This window comes from Elephantulus edwardii, unplaced genomic scaffold, assembly GCF_000299155.1.
Source record: "Elephantulus edwardii isolate Elephantulus edwardi_28Jun2011 unplaced genomic scaffold, EleEdw1.0 scaffold00109, whole genome shotgun sequence".
Lineage (NCBI taxonomy): Eukaryota > Metazoa > Chordata > Mammalia > Macroscelidea > Macroscelididae > Elephantulus > Elephantulus edwardii.
In genome coordinates, this window is record NW_006399859.1 from 7319759 (window position 1) to 7333925 (window position 14167).

The window sequence follows — 14167 nt, forward strand, 5'->3', positions numbered from 1 at the left end:
TGACTTTGACAAGCACTGTGGCAATTGGACAATTAAAACAGACATTCGGATGGCGGGGAAGAAGAACAAACTGGGGAGGAGGGTGGAGAGAATGGTGCGGCAATGGAGTGAAAGCCCAGAATCCCTGTGAATGTTCATTGAAACTAATCTGTGGTACCAAAGTCTCTTCTGAACCCAGCTTGATTTTCTGGCAGTTCTTTGTCAATGAATAGTTTTAGTCATTTTTTTTATGATCCTCAGCATGTGATATTAATGATGTCATTGGTTGCATGTGATATTAATGATATTGTTTGATAATTTTCACATTATTTTGGATCACTTCTCCCAGGAATGGGAAAAAATATAGATTGCTGTCCTCCAAATTTCCTGGCATAGACTGGCAAGCAAAGTTCAACTGTCCAAAGCTGTAACTGTTAGTTGAAACATGTCAGATGGTATTTTAGCAATTCCTGGGGCCTTATTTTCTGCCAATACCTTCAGTGCAGCTTAACAACTTCTCTCATCACCAATGGCTCTTTATCATATGCTGTTTCTTTTCTTAGGTGCTGTCAAGTCCAGTATGCTCAACAGTGACCCTATGAACTTTAGGTCTCAATCCTGTCCTATCCTGCACCATCCTCACAATCTCTAACACCCTCAACCTCTTGTTGTAGTCACCATGTCAATCCACCTGGATGAGGGTCTTCCTCTCCTTTACTGTCTCTTCACCTTCTCAAACATGATGTCTGTCTCCAAGGAACAGCCTCAAAGCATGTGAGATAAGCTTCATAATCTTTGCCTCCAAGGAACATTCTGGCTGCACCTTCTCCAAGACATATCTATTTGTTCTTTTGGCATTCAATGGGATCTTCAACAATCTTCTCCAACATCATAATTCAAAGGTATCCATTCTTCTTCTGTGTTCTTAGTCACTGTTCAGCTCTCAGATGCATAGCAAGTGACTGAAGAGACTATAGCCTGGATCAGGCGCACCTTAGTCCTAAAACTGTCATCATTTCTGCTCAACAACTTGGGAAGTTTCCTGACTACAGACTTTCCCAGTGAAATACCTCTCCAGATCTTCTGACTGCTAGTGCCAAGTGTACTGACTGTGGATCCAAGTAAGACTGAAGTTGTTGACAGTGTCAATCTTTTCTCCATCCTTCGTGATGTTGCCTATTGGTCCAGTGGCTAGGATTTTTGTTTTCTTGATCTTGCGATGCAATCCATATTGAAAGTTGCAGTCTTTGCTCTTCTGCAGCAAGGGTTTCAAGTTCTCCTCACTTTCAGCAAGCAAGGTTGTGTCATCTGCATAACTAAGGTTACTGATGAGTCTTCCTCCAAACCTGATGCCATTTTCTGCATAAGAGTCCAGTTTCTCGAATAATTTGCTCAGCATACAGACTGAGTAGATATGGAGAAAGAATGCAACCCTGACACACACCTTTCCTAATTTTAAACCATGCGAGTTCCCTTGCTTTCTTCACACAACAACTTCTTGGTCTAGATATGAGTTTCATACAATTAAGTGTTCTGGAATTCCTATTTTTCTCAATGCTAGCTATAATTGTTATGATCCACACAGTCAAATGTCTTTGCATAGTCAATAAAGCACATTCTTCTGGTTGTTGTTATGTGCCATCAAGTCAGCTATGGCTCATAGCAACCCCATGCAAAACAGCTCTGAAGCCTGCCCTCTCCTTATCCAGTCTCACTGACACCTACCCCCAATGCCTTAGTTACTGTAACAATCCATTTCATCCAGGGTCTTCCTCTCCTGAACTGTCCCTCCACACTTCTGAGCATGATATCCTTCTGCAAGGATAGGTCCCTCCTAGCCATATGCTCAAAATATGTGAGACAGAGCTTCAAAATCCTAGCCTCCAAGGAGAAACCTGGTTTCACCCTCTCTCAGACAGATCTATTTGTTTTCTTGGCGGTCCACAGTATGTTCAATAAAAGAGTACCAGAGAAATATCTGTGTTTCTTTGACTATGCAAAAGCATTTGACTGTGTGGATCAAAACAAATCGTGGTTAACCTTGAGGAGAATGGGAATCCCAGAACACTTGATTGTGCTTATGCAAAGCCTATACTTGGACCAGAAGGCAGCCCTCAGAGCAGAGCAGAGAAACACTGCATAGTTCTTCTGGTAGTCTTTGCTTTTATCCAGGCTCCATCTGATATTAGCAATGATATCTCTGGTGCCATGGCATCTTCTAAATCCAGCTTGAATGTCTGGCAGTTCTTCCTCAGCAGTATTTGCTTGATATGATAGTAATGATATTGTTTGATAACTTCTATACTCTGTTGGATCACCTTTCTTGGGAATGAAAGCAAACAGGAATCTCTTCAGTCGGTCAGTCAGACAGCTAGTTGTCCTCCAAATTTCCTACTTACAGTGGTCAGCATGTCAGCGCTTCATCTGTCATTTGAAACATTTCAACTGATATCCCATCAATTCCTGGGGCCTTATTTTTTTGCAAATATCTTCAGTGCAGGTTGAATCTCTTCTTTCATTACCATTAGTTCCTGATCATATGATATTTCCAGAAATTTTTCAGTGCCAGTCAATTACTTCTGGTACAGCAACTCTTTGTATTCCCTCCATCTTATTTTGATGTGTCCTGGATCATTCTGCCCATAGCATTTCTAAGCATTGCAACTTGAGGCTTAAATTTGTTCTTTAATTCTTTCTGATTCTTTGTGATTTTTCGGGTTCATAGCGGCCAAAACCACTTAATAATGCCTAGAATGTCGATGCTCATTCATTCCATTTCATTTTTCACAACTTTTAATTTTCCAACATTCATGCTCCATACATTCCATCTTCCTGTTAAAGGATGTCTGCAGCTGCTTCTCCTCAGTTTGACTGTCTACCAATCTGGATTCTACCTCTAATGCATTATCTATTCATGTTTCCCTATTGTTCATATAGTTTTCAGAGGCCTGTTACTTCAGAAATAGATGGCCAATCCTTCTTCCTATTCTGTCTCAATCTGAGAACTCCACTAAATCCTGTCCACCATGATGACTCCTCTAGCATTTGACATATCAGTGGTACAATTTTCAGTATCACAACAATCCTTATGTACAGCAAACTGACAAACAAGTGCTGTGCTAATTAGGATGATGACAAACAAGTAAGAATACAAATGTCCAAGTTTTAAAGTGATTAGCAATATGCAGATCGATTCCCCCATATAACAAACTGCTGTCAGTCTCACAGTTTAGACCCTCGATGTCCGAGTCCCAGGTATCAGCTCTAAGAGAAAGGTTCTTTTCCCTCTGGTGGTTGAATAATGTGATAACAAATAAAGTTGGATTAAGCATCAAGAACTCATATTTAACTTAATGTAAATACAGATCTCGTTACAAAGAAATAATTAGGTGCAGTCAAATAATCTCTGGCTCTGAGCAACACCATGGGACAGAGTCAAACTGCCGCACAGGGTTTCTATGTTGTAGTATTTAAGAGGGGAGCTCTGGTAGTGCAGTGGTTAAGCGTTCAGCTGCTAACGGAAAGGTTGGCATTTCAAGCCTACTACCTACTCTTGGGTATAAAGATGTACCAATCTGCTACCATAACGATTTACAGCCATAGAGATGCTCCTGAGCAAGTTCTACTCTATCTAGGGTTGCTATGAGCTGCAACCAACTAGACAGCAATGGCTTTGTGTGTGTAAGTGTGTGTGATGGATTAGGACAGGACACATAGAAGATGAGCCTAGAGCACATTACAGTGCAAACAAGCAAGGGAGTGCTTTCAAAACAAACTACTACTACTATAATAACAAGCTATGTCAAAGGGCGTCAGAAGCCATTTGGAATAGCTCCCAATTACTACTATTATTATTATACCAAAATGGGGATAATTTGAGGAGGAAAACAAATTAAATGGTATCTGATTATAACTCAAAGTACAAGGTAAATATTCATGAGTCTATAACCAGTGACTATCAAGTCAATTCCAATTTACTACGACCTCATGGGCATCATGGTAGAATTTTGCTCTGTAGGGTTTCCACTGGCTGAATTTCAAAAAGTAGATTGCTCAGCCTTTCTTCCAAGGTCCTTCTGAGTGGACTCAAATTTCCAACCTTTCCATTAGCAATCAAGTTTGTCAATCATTTGTACAACCAGGGATTCCATGGATATAAACACAGGATCATATAAATTAATAAATGAGAGCTAATGAACAAACTTCATGCATTATAATCCCAGAAAAATTGTGCCAATACACTGCCACAGGCTGGGATCAACTCAACAGCAACTAACAACTCCATTCTAAAAAAGGGACGGCCTAACTTTTCACACCCAATATGGGCTTTATGTAGTGACTTCCTTTTAAAGATGCAGCAAGGAAAGTCAAGAGAACTAAGATACTTTACAGTAAAGTAATCTGATAAATACTGCTTCAGCCAGGTGACTGCTGTTAACATCAACAGTCATAAATCATATTACTATTACTAGGCTGGAGCATTGATAATATGATGTGGCAAAAATGGCATGGTGATCGGCCTCTCTAAAACCAGTCTCATCATGAAAAAAAAGAACAAATTCCAATAGAGGGACATTCTACAATCAACCTGACCAGTATTCCTCAAAACTTTTTAAAGGTCAAAGCCAAGACGGTCTAAGAAATTGTCACAGCAAAAGTAGCCTGAGGAGACATGAGAACCAATATAATGTGGTATCCCAGAAAGGGTCCTAGAACAGAGTAAGAGCATCAGGTGAAAACTCTAGAAATCTGAATAATGTACAGACTTTAATTCATAAAAATGTATCCGTACTGGTTCATTAATTATAATAATTATACCAAATTAATGAAAAAATATTATTGTTAATAATAGTAACAATTGGGGAAAGAGTGTTGGGGAGAGGGTTGAAAGAATAAAAGGGGAACTCTGTAGTGTCTGTTAAATTTTTTGGTTAAACTATTGTAAAAAAAAGTAACATCTTAGGATTAATTACAGTGAAGAAGTAGGAAGAGGGCAACTGCACTGTCAAGTTAACAAAATGTATGTAAATTGTTGAATGGAAAACTAATTTGCTTTGTAATTTTCACTCAAATCACAACCTAAAAAAATGTCTTAAGGTGTTTGGTTTTTGGTTGTTTTTTGTTTGTTTGTTTGTTTCCAAAAAAAGTCTTTTATGCTTTCTTCCTGTTGGAGAGGAAACAGATCCTGATAGATCTTTTCCAAAATCATTTCATATAAATAAAACATTAAAAGTCTAGCATACAATTCTGGAGGGTTCATAGACACTGTTCCCTTTCTCTGCAATGGCATTCATAGATCATTGTATAATGGAGGAAAGAGGAACTCAAAGAGATTCGGGGACTGTTTTTGCTTTATGCCTTAAGTACCGACCTCAAAAGGGGCACACACTCAGATGGGCAATTTTGCCGTTCTCTTCTGTAATCCTCAGAATGCTGGGAAGGTGGTGGCTGCACACGAAGCGCATGAGCTAGGAATCACACCCACGCCTTCCTCATGGAAGGGAAGAGTTCCATCACTGAACCACTACTCCCTTGGTCTTTTACTGAGCCCCTACAAAATGCTATATACTTAACCTGTGTCTTTTTAAAAAAATCTCTTCAACCCTAAAATACATATACCACTCCTTCCAACACACAAAAAACACTGTCACTGAGTTCATTTTGCCTCAGCAACCCTGTGGAACAGAGTAGAACTGCACATAGAATCTCCCAGGTGAAAACATGAACAGAAGCCAACTGTCACCATTTTTTCCATAGTAAGTCTGATGGGTTCAAATCACTAAACTTCTAGTTTAACAGTCACACACATTTTGTTTTCTAACATTATGATGTAATTGCACTCTTCCAGAGGCACTGTGCCTAAACTTTTATTCAGAAAGGACATTGAGGTTCTCAATCTATTACACAATCTATTACAGTGATCCTGGAAAGGGTCAAACTGGGTGGTTCCTTGGAAGCAAGGATCCTGAGGCTCCGTCTGATGTACCTTGGGCACATTGTAAGGAGGGACCGGTCCTTGGAGAGGTACATCATGCATGGTAGGGTGGAGGGACAGCGCAGGTGGGGAAGGCCCTCTATGAGGTGGATTGATTCAGTGACTGGGGTAATCGAGATGGGTGTATCAGAGATGGTGTGATTGGCACAGGACAGAGCAGAGTTCAGGGCTGTTGTATATAGGGTTGCTATGAGTCGCAAGCAACTAGATGGCACATAACAACAACAACAGCAACAACATTACAGTGATCAATAAATTCCCCCACGCTTCATGTATATCCAGGACTCAATCCTGTGTCTTTCTTACTTCTAGGCTCATGTTCTAAACCTACATTCCATTCAGCCCATTAACATCTTATCTCCATTCCAACCTCCAGCACTTAGGAACCAGAGGGGGACTGCCCTCAAATACTCACCCACAACCTCTAGGCTGACTGATCCCTGTGCCTTCTCAGGAGTGACCACCACTTCACACCGGTACCTTCCTGCATCCTCCAGCTGTACCCATGGCAACTGCAGTGAGGCGTTCCCCCTCGCCAGGTCTCGTAGAGACACGGTTGCTTCACGTCGGTTTTTCTCAAGATTGCTATAAAACTGAAAAAGCTGGACCTCCTTTGAAGAATTATGCTTTAAAAAATACCAGGAGATACCCATAATTTTGATGTCTAGATGTGAGTAGCCACGAATCTTGCAGAAGATGGTGGCATTGGCATTCAGTGTCACAACCTGAGTGCTTCCTGCCATCTCCACTTCCAGGAACCCTGCAACAATGAGAGGGGTCAGTTATAGAAGACTCTTGGACAAAATGCAAGTCTGATACTCTCAAATACTACCATGTAATCAGAAGCAAATACTTTTTGGAGGGCAATGTAAGTCTGGAGAAAAGAAAGGACTGGCTCTCAAAGGCAGAGGTTCTTAATATGGTCTCTTGCTGGGATCCATTAGGCCCTTGTCTTCTTTAGTTTATTTAGCCTTTAAAAAAATAAAAAACACAAAACATAATTCTTGAAATGTAACTCACAGATCATATTATAATTCACTCAAGTGTACAATGGTTTTTAGTGTGGTTTTTAGTGGTAAGAAATGAAGAAACAAAGTGCATTGGGAAAGTCAGTTGTTAAGGACCTAAGTCAGTTGTTAAGAGCAACAACATCAATCTGGAGACTAAGGTGGACCTGATCCAGGGGATATTGTTGTTGACTGCCTTCGAGTCAAGCACTACTCATAGCAACCTTATAAACAAAAGGCCTGAAGCTCCTCTACAACTATTAACATTTATATAGTCTTTGCAATTGGTTGCTATGCATCAGAGAGCTGGACAATGACTAGGGATGATAGAAAGAAAATTGATGCTTTTGAGCTGTGGTTCTAGAGAATAGTTTTTAATATACCATATACTGCCAGGAAAACAAACAGATTAGTCCTAGAGAGGGTGAAGTTAGGCTGCTCCTTGGAGGCAAGGATTCTGAGGCTTCGTCTGACATACTTTGGGCATGTTGCAAGGAGGGACCAGTCCTTGGAGAGGGACATCACGCTTGGAAGGGCAGAGGGATGGAGTAAGAGAGGGAGACCATCAGTGAGATGGATTGATACAGTAACTGGGGTAATGAGGGTAGGTGTATCAGAGACTGTAAAGTTGGCAGAGGATAGAGCAGGTTTCAGGGCTGTTGTACAAAAAGTTGCTATGAGTCACAAGCGACTTGAAGCCACTTAACAACAACAAACAACACGTGGTAAGAACCCACACTGCAATCTTAAAGGCATACAGTTAGAATCTCCCAGCTGCTCCACAGGAGGATGGGCAATCTACTTTCGTGCAATTAACTGCCTCTGAAGACACACTGGAGGGTCAACAACGGGTCAGTTCTGTCTTAACAGTAGTCAATAACAACAACTCCTTAATTACTGGCTAGCTCACTATCTGACATTTTACATTTACAACAATAGTGAAAAATCTACTATTTTGTACATTAAAGAGGCAGCAGCTTCAGAGCGTTCCCTTTCCTGCAGGGTCTCCAGGTGGGCAATGAGAAATTGAATCATGATGAATAAGGAGAAGAATCAATGCTTTTGAATTGTGGTGTTAGAAAAGAGTATTGAATATCCCATGGACTGCCAAAAGAATAAACAGTTATGTCTTTGAGAAGGTGCTGCCAGAGTGCTTCTGGGAGGCAAAGATGATAAAGCTTCATCTCCCATACTTTAGGCATACTGGTAGGAGAGGCTATTCCTTGGAAAATGATGTCATGCTTGGAAAGGTGGGGGGTCAGCGAAAAAGAAGACCCTGAATAAGACAGATACACTGTCTGAGCAATGGGCTCAAGTGTGTTGGGAAGGACAAAGGATAATAATGGCACAGGACAGGACAGGATTCAGATGTTCATAGGTTGCTTTGAGTCATACTCAACTCAATGTTACCTAACAAGAAGGAATCTGACCAATTCCCTGATGAGGCACCACAGAGTGATAAGGGGGAAATGTTTCTAAGGAAACTGACCAGCTCCTGAGAGAACACTCCCACTGTGCACTAACAAAAAAACAAGATAAAATTGTTGCAACTTGGTTTCACTTGGTTACAACACTTTTTTGGCTCTCTGAGCAGGATCAGCAATGACATTTTTTAAGAGCAAATATTTATCTTCTTAACTTGTTGCAATTCATGATTGGGATGACGTTACTTTTGCTAGAATGGGCAAAAATACTGGTCTTTTTTTATCTTAAAATAGTTATTATAATTATTAGCAGTCTGAGATTATGGTTATCAACATCCAATTTACATACATTGTTGGTTAGTTATGAACCAACTCCCATAAAATGTATTATTAAAATTTTGAGATGCATACAGTGGTTCACCAGAGACAATGAGATTGGCTCAGAATAGAGCAGAGTTCAAAGCTATTATACATATGATCGCTATGAGTCACAGGCACATAACAAAAACAACTACTATTCATAATAATAATAATCAGGCAGTACTTTGCTATGCACAACAAAACATTATTATTATTTTTATTATTATTATTATTATATTACTATAGAATGGATTAAACATTAGGCTGCTAATCAAGAGGTTGTACTTTCTCATTTTTTAATTATTAATTTAATGAAAATTTACAGAGACTTTGAATTTCCATTCATTCATTATTGTACTTTTCTCTCTACCCACCCCTCAACCCCCCAGTACCACGCTTCTCTTTGAAGTGTAAAAGAAAAATTTTTCATTGTTTTACAATCCCTCCCCCCAGGTCCACTCCACTATGCAGCCTTCGTTCTGGACTCCTGTCATGACAATAATACCTAATCACATATCCCTAATCACATATAAACAGTTTTCTCCCTCATCTGCTCCAATGCAGTATACCTTATTTATCCCATTTTTCTCAGTCTCCCCCCAACCTCGATGTCAGTCCTGTAAAATACTGGTCTTTATGAAATGTTAGTGTTAAGACTTGATTCTAGGACACCAAGTTGAATCATATAAAAATGTAGACTAAAGGGCAGTTGTGGGGTAGCTTGGTATAAATATAGAAAGCACCAGAGCAGAATAAATAAGAAAAAAAGTACGTTTAACCATTGCACAAACAAGATCAGAAAGGGACATAGATATCTGGATGAGGATGAATCAGAGAGTGAACCTGAATGTACAGATACTAACCCTGGGCGAAGAAGGAAGTTCAAAGAAAGAGGAGAGGAAAAATTACTTAGAAATGATGTATTGTGCAATAACAGCCCAGAATAAGAGGTACATTGCAAAGGGGACTGGGGGGAAGAGAGAGAGAGGTAACTGTGCAAAAAAGAATGAATATTTTAAAAAACAAAGGGAGAGAGAGGTAACTGCAAAAAAGAATATTTAAAAAAACAAAGGGGAAAGGGAGGGAGGGAGATGGGGTAAAATTGTGCAACAATGAATGAAAATCTAACTTTTCTGTAAACTTTGATAAAAAATCATAATTAAAATAAAAATTTTATTTAAAAAAATATGTATTGCCACAAACAAAAATTGCTGGTGAGGTTGTGGAGAGATTGGAACTCATTCACTGTTCATGAGAATAAAAAAGGTACAGCCACTATGGAAAGTAGTCTGAACTTTCTCAAAAATTTGGAAACATAAATACCATTTGACCCAGCAGTTTCACTACTGGGAACATTCCCTAAAGAAACCAGAGCCATGACTCAAACAGATGCATGTACACTCATGTTTAATGCTGCATTACTCACAATAGCAAAGAGATGGAAGCAACCCAAGTGCCCATCAACAAATGAATAGAAAAACTATGGTAGCATTCACACTATGGAATATTACACAGCACTGGAAGAACAATGAACTTGTAAAACATTACACAACATGGGGAGCCTGCAGGACATTATGCTGAGTGAAATATCTCAGTCACAAAAGGACAAACACTGTATAACTCAACTTTTATAAAATAGGACACACAAAAGCGAGATGCTGGGGTGAGAAGGAGAAAAGAGTGGATACATAGTGAACACTGCATTAGAACAGATGAGGAGAAGAAATGTTCCAAGGGAAAAATATATGTATTAGGCATTATATGTATGAGAACAATCTAGAACAAGGAGTGCATTGCAGTGTGGGCTAGGGGAAGGGAAGAAGAAAATGTGCAATTTTAAAAAACATTTTGACCATCTCTGCGCATGGTCACTTGGTGTCTCTCTGAGATCACGCAATAAAGGCCTGTTTGTTTCTTGGGGGGAAAATGATGTATTGTAGGAGACCTGTATGTTGCTGTACACCAAAGCACAAATGAGTCTCGAGCCTAAAACAAACAACTGTTGTTAAGTGTTGTTAAGAGTTGCACAGCAACCCTATGTACAACAGATCTGAACACTGCCCTATCCTGTGCCATCCTTATCATCTGACACACTTGAGCCCACTGCTGCAGTCACTGTATCAATCTATATCATTGAGAGTCTTCCTCTCTGTCGTTGTCCCTCCACCTTGCCAAGCATGCTTCTTGTTGTTATGTGCTATCAACTCAGAACTGACTCAGAGCTGATCCTCTAGTACGTTTTCAGAGGCAGTAAATCTTACAGGAGTAGACTGCCCATCATGCATGATGTTGCCCACTGTCCCAGTGGTAAGGACTTTTGTCTTCTTGATGTTAAGATGCAGTCTGTCTTCTGCAATAAATGTTTCAGGTCCCCCTCGCTTTCAGCAAGCAAGGTTGGGTCATATGCATAGTGTTGGTTGTTGATGAACCTTCCTCTGATCCTGATGCCATATTCTTCTTCATAGAGACTGACTTCACAAACTGTTTAACATACAAACTCAATAGGCATGGAAAAAGGATATACCTCTGACACACACCCTTCCCAATTTTAAAACATACACTATTTCCTTGTTCCATTCACTTAACAGCTTCTTGGTCTAGGTATAGATTTTGCATAAAAACAATTTAGTGTTCTGGGAGTTCCGTTCTTCTCAATGTTAGCAGTAACTTGTGATTCACATAATCAAAAGCATTTCCATGGTCAATTAAAAAAAAACACATTCTTCTGATAATCTCTGCTTTCAGCCAGGATCCATCTGACATCAGCAATTATATATATCTCTGGTGCCATAGCCTCTTCTAAATGCAGCCTGAATTTGTGGCATTGTTGTTGTTAAATACCCTATAAAAATTGTAGATCTGAGCCTTGTCCTATCCTGCACCACACCCTACAGTCTCTAAAACAGACACATTTGGGAAGTTCATACCCTCTGTCTCCTCTGTACTATTGTTATTCCTGTTATGAACCAGATCTGAACTTTGCCCAATATCCTGTCTAATCCTCATCATCTCTTGACATCCTCGAGCCCATTGTTATAATGACAATGTCCATTCCTTGTTGTGGTTACTCTTTTTCTGACCCTCCACCTTTCGCAGCATGATGTCTATTTCCAGGAGCTGATACTTCTTGATGACATGCCCAAAATCAGTTTCACTACCCTTGCTTCTATAGAGCACTCTGGCTATACTTCCTTCAAGACAAACTTGTTTATCCCTTTGGCAATTTCTCAGATATTGAGTACTCTTCTCCAACATCACAATCCAAAGGCATTGATTTTTCTTCTGTCATACTTATTTACTGTCCAACTTTCTTTTTTTCCCACTATTATTTTTTGTATGTGTACTGTCAAATCAGATCTGACTGCTAGAGGAAGAGACTGTCCCTCCTTCTCCAGCAGAGCATCTGGTGGATTCGAACCACTCACCTCTGGGATTGCAGTGTAGCTTCTTGAAACTAGGCCACCAGAGCTCGCCCCAATCTTCTTTTTTAAAACAGTTTTTAAAATTTTCTTTCTTGTTGTATACCAGCGAGTCGGATACAACTGGCAGAGGACATTGCCTCTCCTTTTCCAGCAGAGCATCTGGTGGATTAGAACTGTGTGCCCTTGGGATTGTGGCACAGTTTCTTGCCATTAGGTCACTAGAGCTCCCTTACTGTCCAACTTTCAGATTCATAGGAAGTAACTTAAAAGAATGTGACTTGGATCAGGTGCACCTTAGTCTTTATGATGTCCTTGGTCTTTAGTGTTTTGGAAAGTGTATGACAGCAGATCTTTCCAATGCAACAAGTCTTGTGAGTTCCTGACAGCTGTTACCCTGGGTGTTGATTTTGGAGTAAAAAGAGTTAACAACTTCTTTTACACCCCCCATGTTTATCGTGGCTTTGTTCACAATAGCAAAGAGATGGAAACAATCTAAGTGCCCATCAACAAATGAATGGATAGAAAAACCTGTGGTATATTCATTCATACAATGGAATAATACACTGCACAGAAAAACAAGGAAATCAAGACATTTTATACAAAGTGAGTGGCCCTGGATGACATTATGCTGAGTGAAATATCTCAGTCACAAAAGGACAAATATTACATGATGCCACTGTTGTAGAATGGGACTGTCTTTGGGGGTGGGGAGAGACTGAGAAAGATGGCAAATTATGGATACTGCATTGAAACAGATGAGGGGAGAGAACTGTTTAAAAGGGACATATTATTAGTTATTATTGTCATGACAGGAGTCCAGAAAGAAGGCTGCACAATGGAGTGGACTTGGGGGGAGGGACTGCATAACAGTTAAAGAATTTTTCTTTTACTTTTCAAAGAAAGGGCGAACTGGGGGTGGGGGAGTGGTGGGCAGGGAGAAAAGTGCAACAAAGAATGAATGGAAATCCAAAATCTCTGTAAACTTCCATTTAAATTAATAATAATAATTTTAAAAAAGAAAAAAAGTGTTGACGGCTTCTATCATTTATCCACCTAATAAATGCTATCTTAACGGATTGCCAGAAGAACAAACAGTTCTGTGCCTTAAAAGTGCACCTATAATGCTCCTCCCTGGAGAAAGACATCATGCTTGGTAAAACTGGACCAGCAAAAAAAAAAAAAAAAAAAAGAGGAAGACGTCTTTCCTTTCCAGTCCCGTCTCCGGACACAGCCACCATCGCGACGTTGACGCCCAAGAAGAACCGGATTGCCACGAAAGAACTCCTTTGTAAGGAGGGGGTGAAGGTGGCCAAGAAGGATGTGCACATGCCAAAGCAAGCAAAAGTGGCAGACAAAAACGTGCCCAACCTTCATGCCATGAAGGCCGTGCAGAGTCTCAAGGGGGCAAGTCACGAGGTTACGTTAATGAGCAGTTCGCCTGGAGACATTTCTACTGGCACCTTCCCAACGAGGGTATCCCGTATCTACGTGATTACCTCCATCTGCCCCCTTGCGCCGCAGCCGTCCTGAGACTGGCAGGCCACAACCTAAAGGTCTGGAAGGTGAAGCTGGATTCGAGGGGAGGCTGACAGAGACACATACAGACCGAGCGCAGGAGCGCAGTGCCTCCCGGTGCCGACAAGAAAGCCGAGGGTGGAGAGGGGTCAGCAACAGAATGCCAGTTTAGAGGCGGATTTGGTCGTGGACGTGGTCAACCACCTCAGTAAAGTTGGAAGGAATTGCTTTATGTTGAATAAACATGTAGAAGAAAAAAAAAGGGGGGGGGGTGTGCACGGAAGACTATAAGTCTATAGCACCGAGGTACTGTATTGACTGAGAAAGAAGCTAAGGCATGTGTTAAGTCAGAGGTGTGAGTCAGAGGTGAAAAGACCAAGTTTTCCTATAAATATCTCTTCTTTTCAAATTGCATTCCAAATAGAAGTGGGCATCAGAGCTGATTTCTCTGAGCAGTCACGAAAC

At 40.4% G+C, this 14167-nt stretch overlaps 1 protein-coding gene and 1 pseudogene across 1 annotated transcript in view; one reads left to right on the forward strand and one right to left on the reverse strand.

Moving 5' to 3' along the window:
* NCR3LG1 (natural killer cell cytotoxicity receptor 3 ligand 1) overlaps window positions 1-6738 on the reverse strand; it is a gene marked incomplete at its 5' end in the record, with an annotated part of 48624 nt that extends 41886 nt beyond the window's left edge. Inside the window, one exon of the mRNA XM_006892077.1 lies at window positions 6390-6738. Coding sequence (XP_006892139.1) covers window positions 6390-6738 — 349 coding nt within the window. The remainder of the gene's footprint in view (window positions 1-6389) is intronic.
* A 286-nt stretch (window positions 6739-7024) lies between these two features.
* On the forward strand, window positions 7025-13914 carry LOC102868136 (annotated as a pseudogene).
* The last annotated feature ends 253 nt before the right edge of the window (window positions 13915-14167 follow it).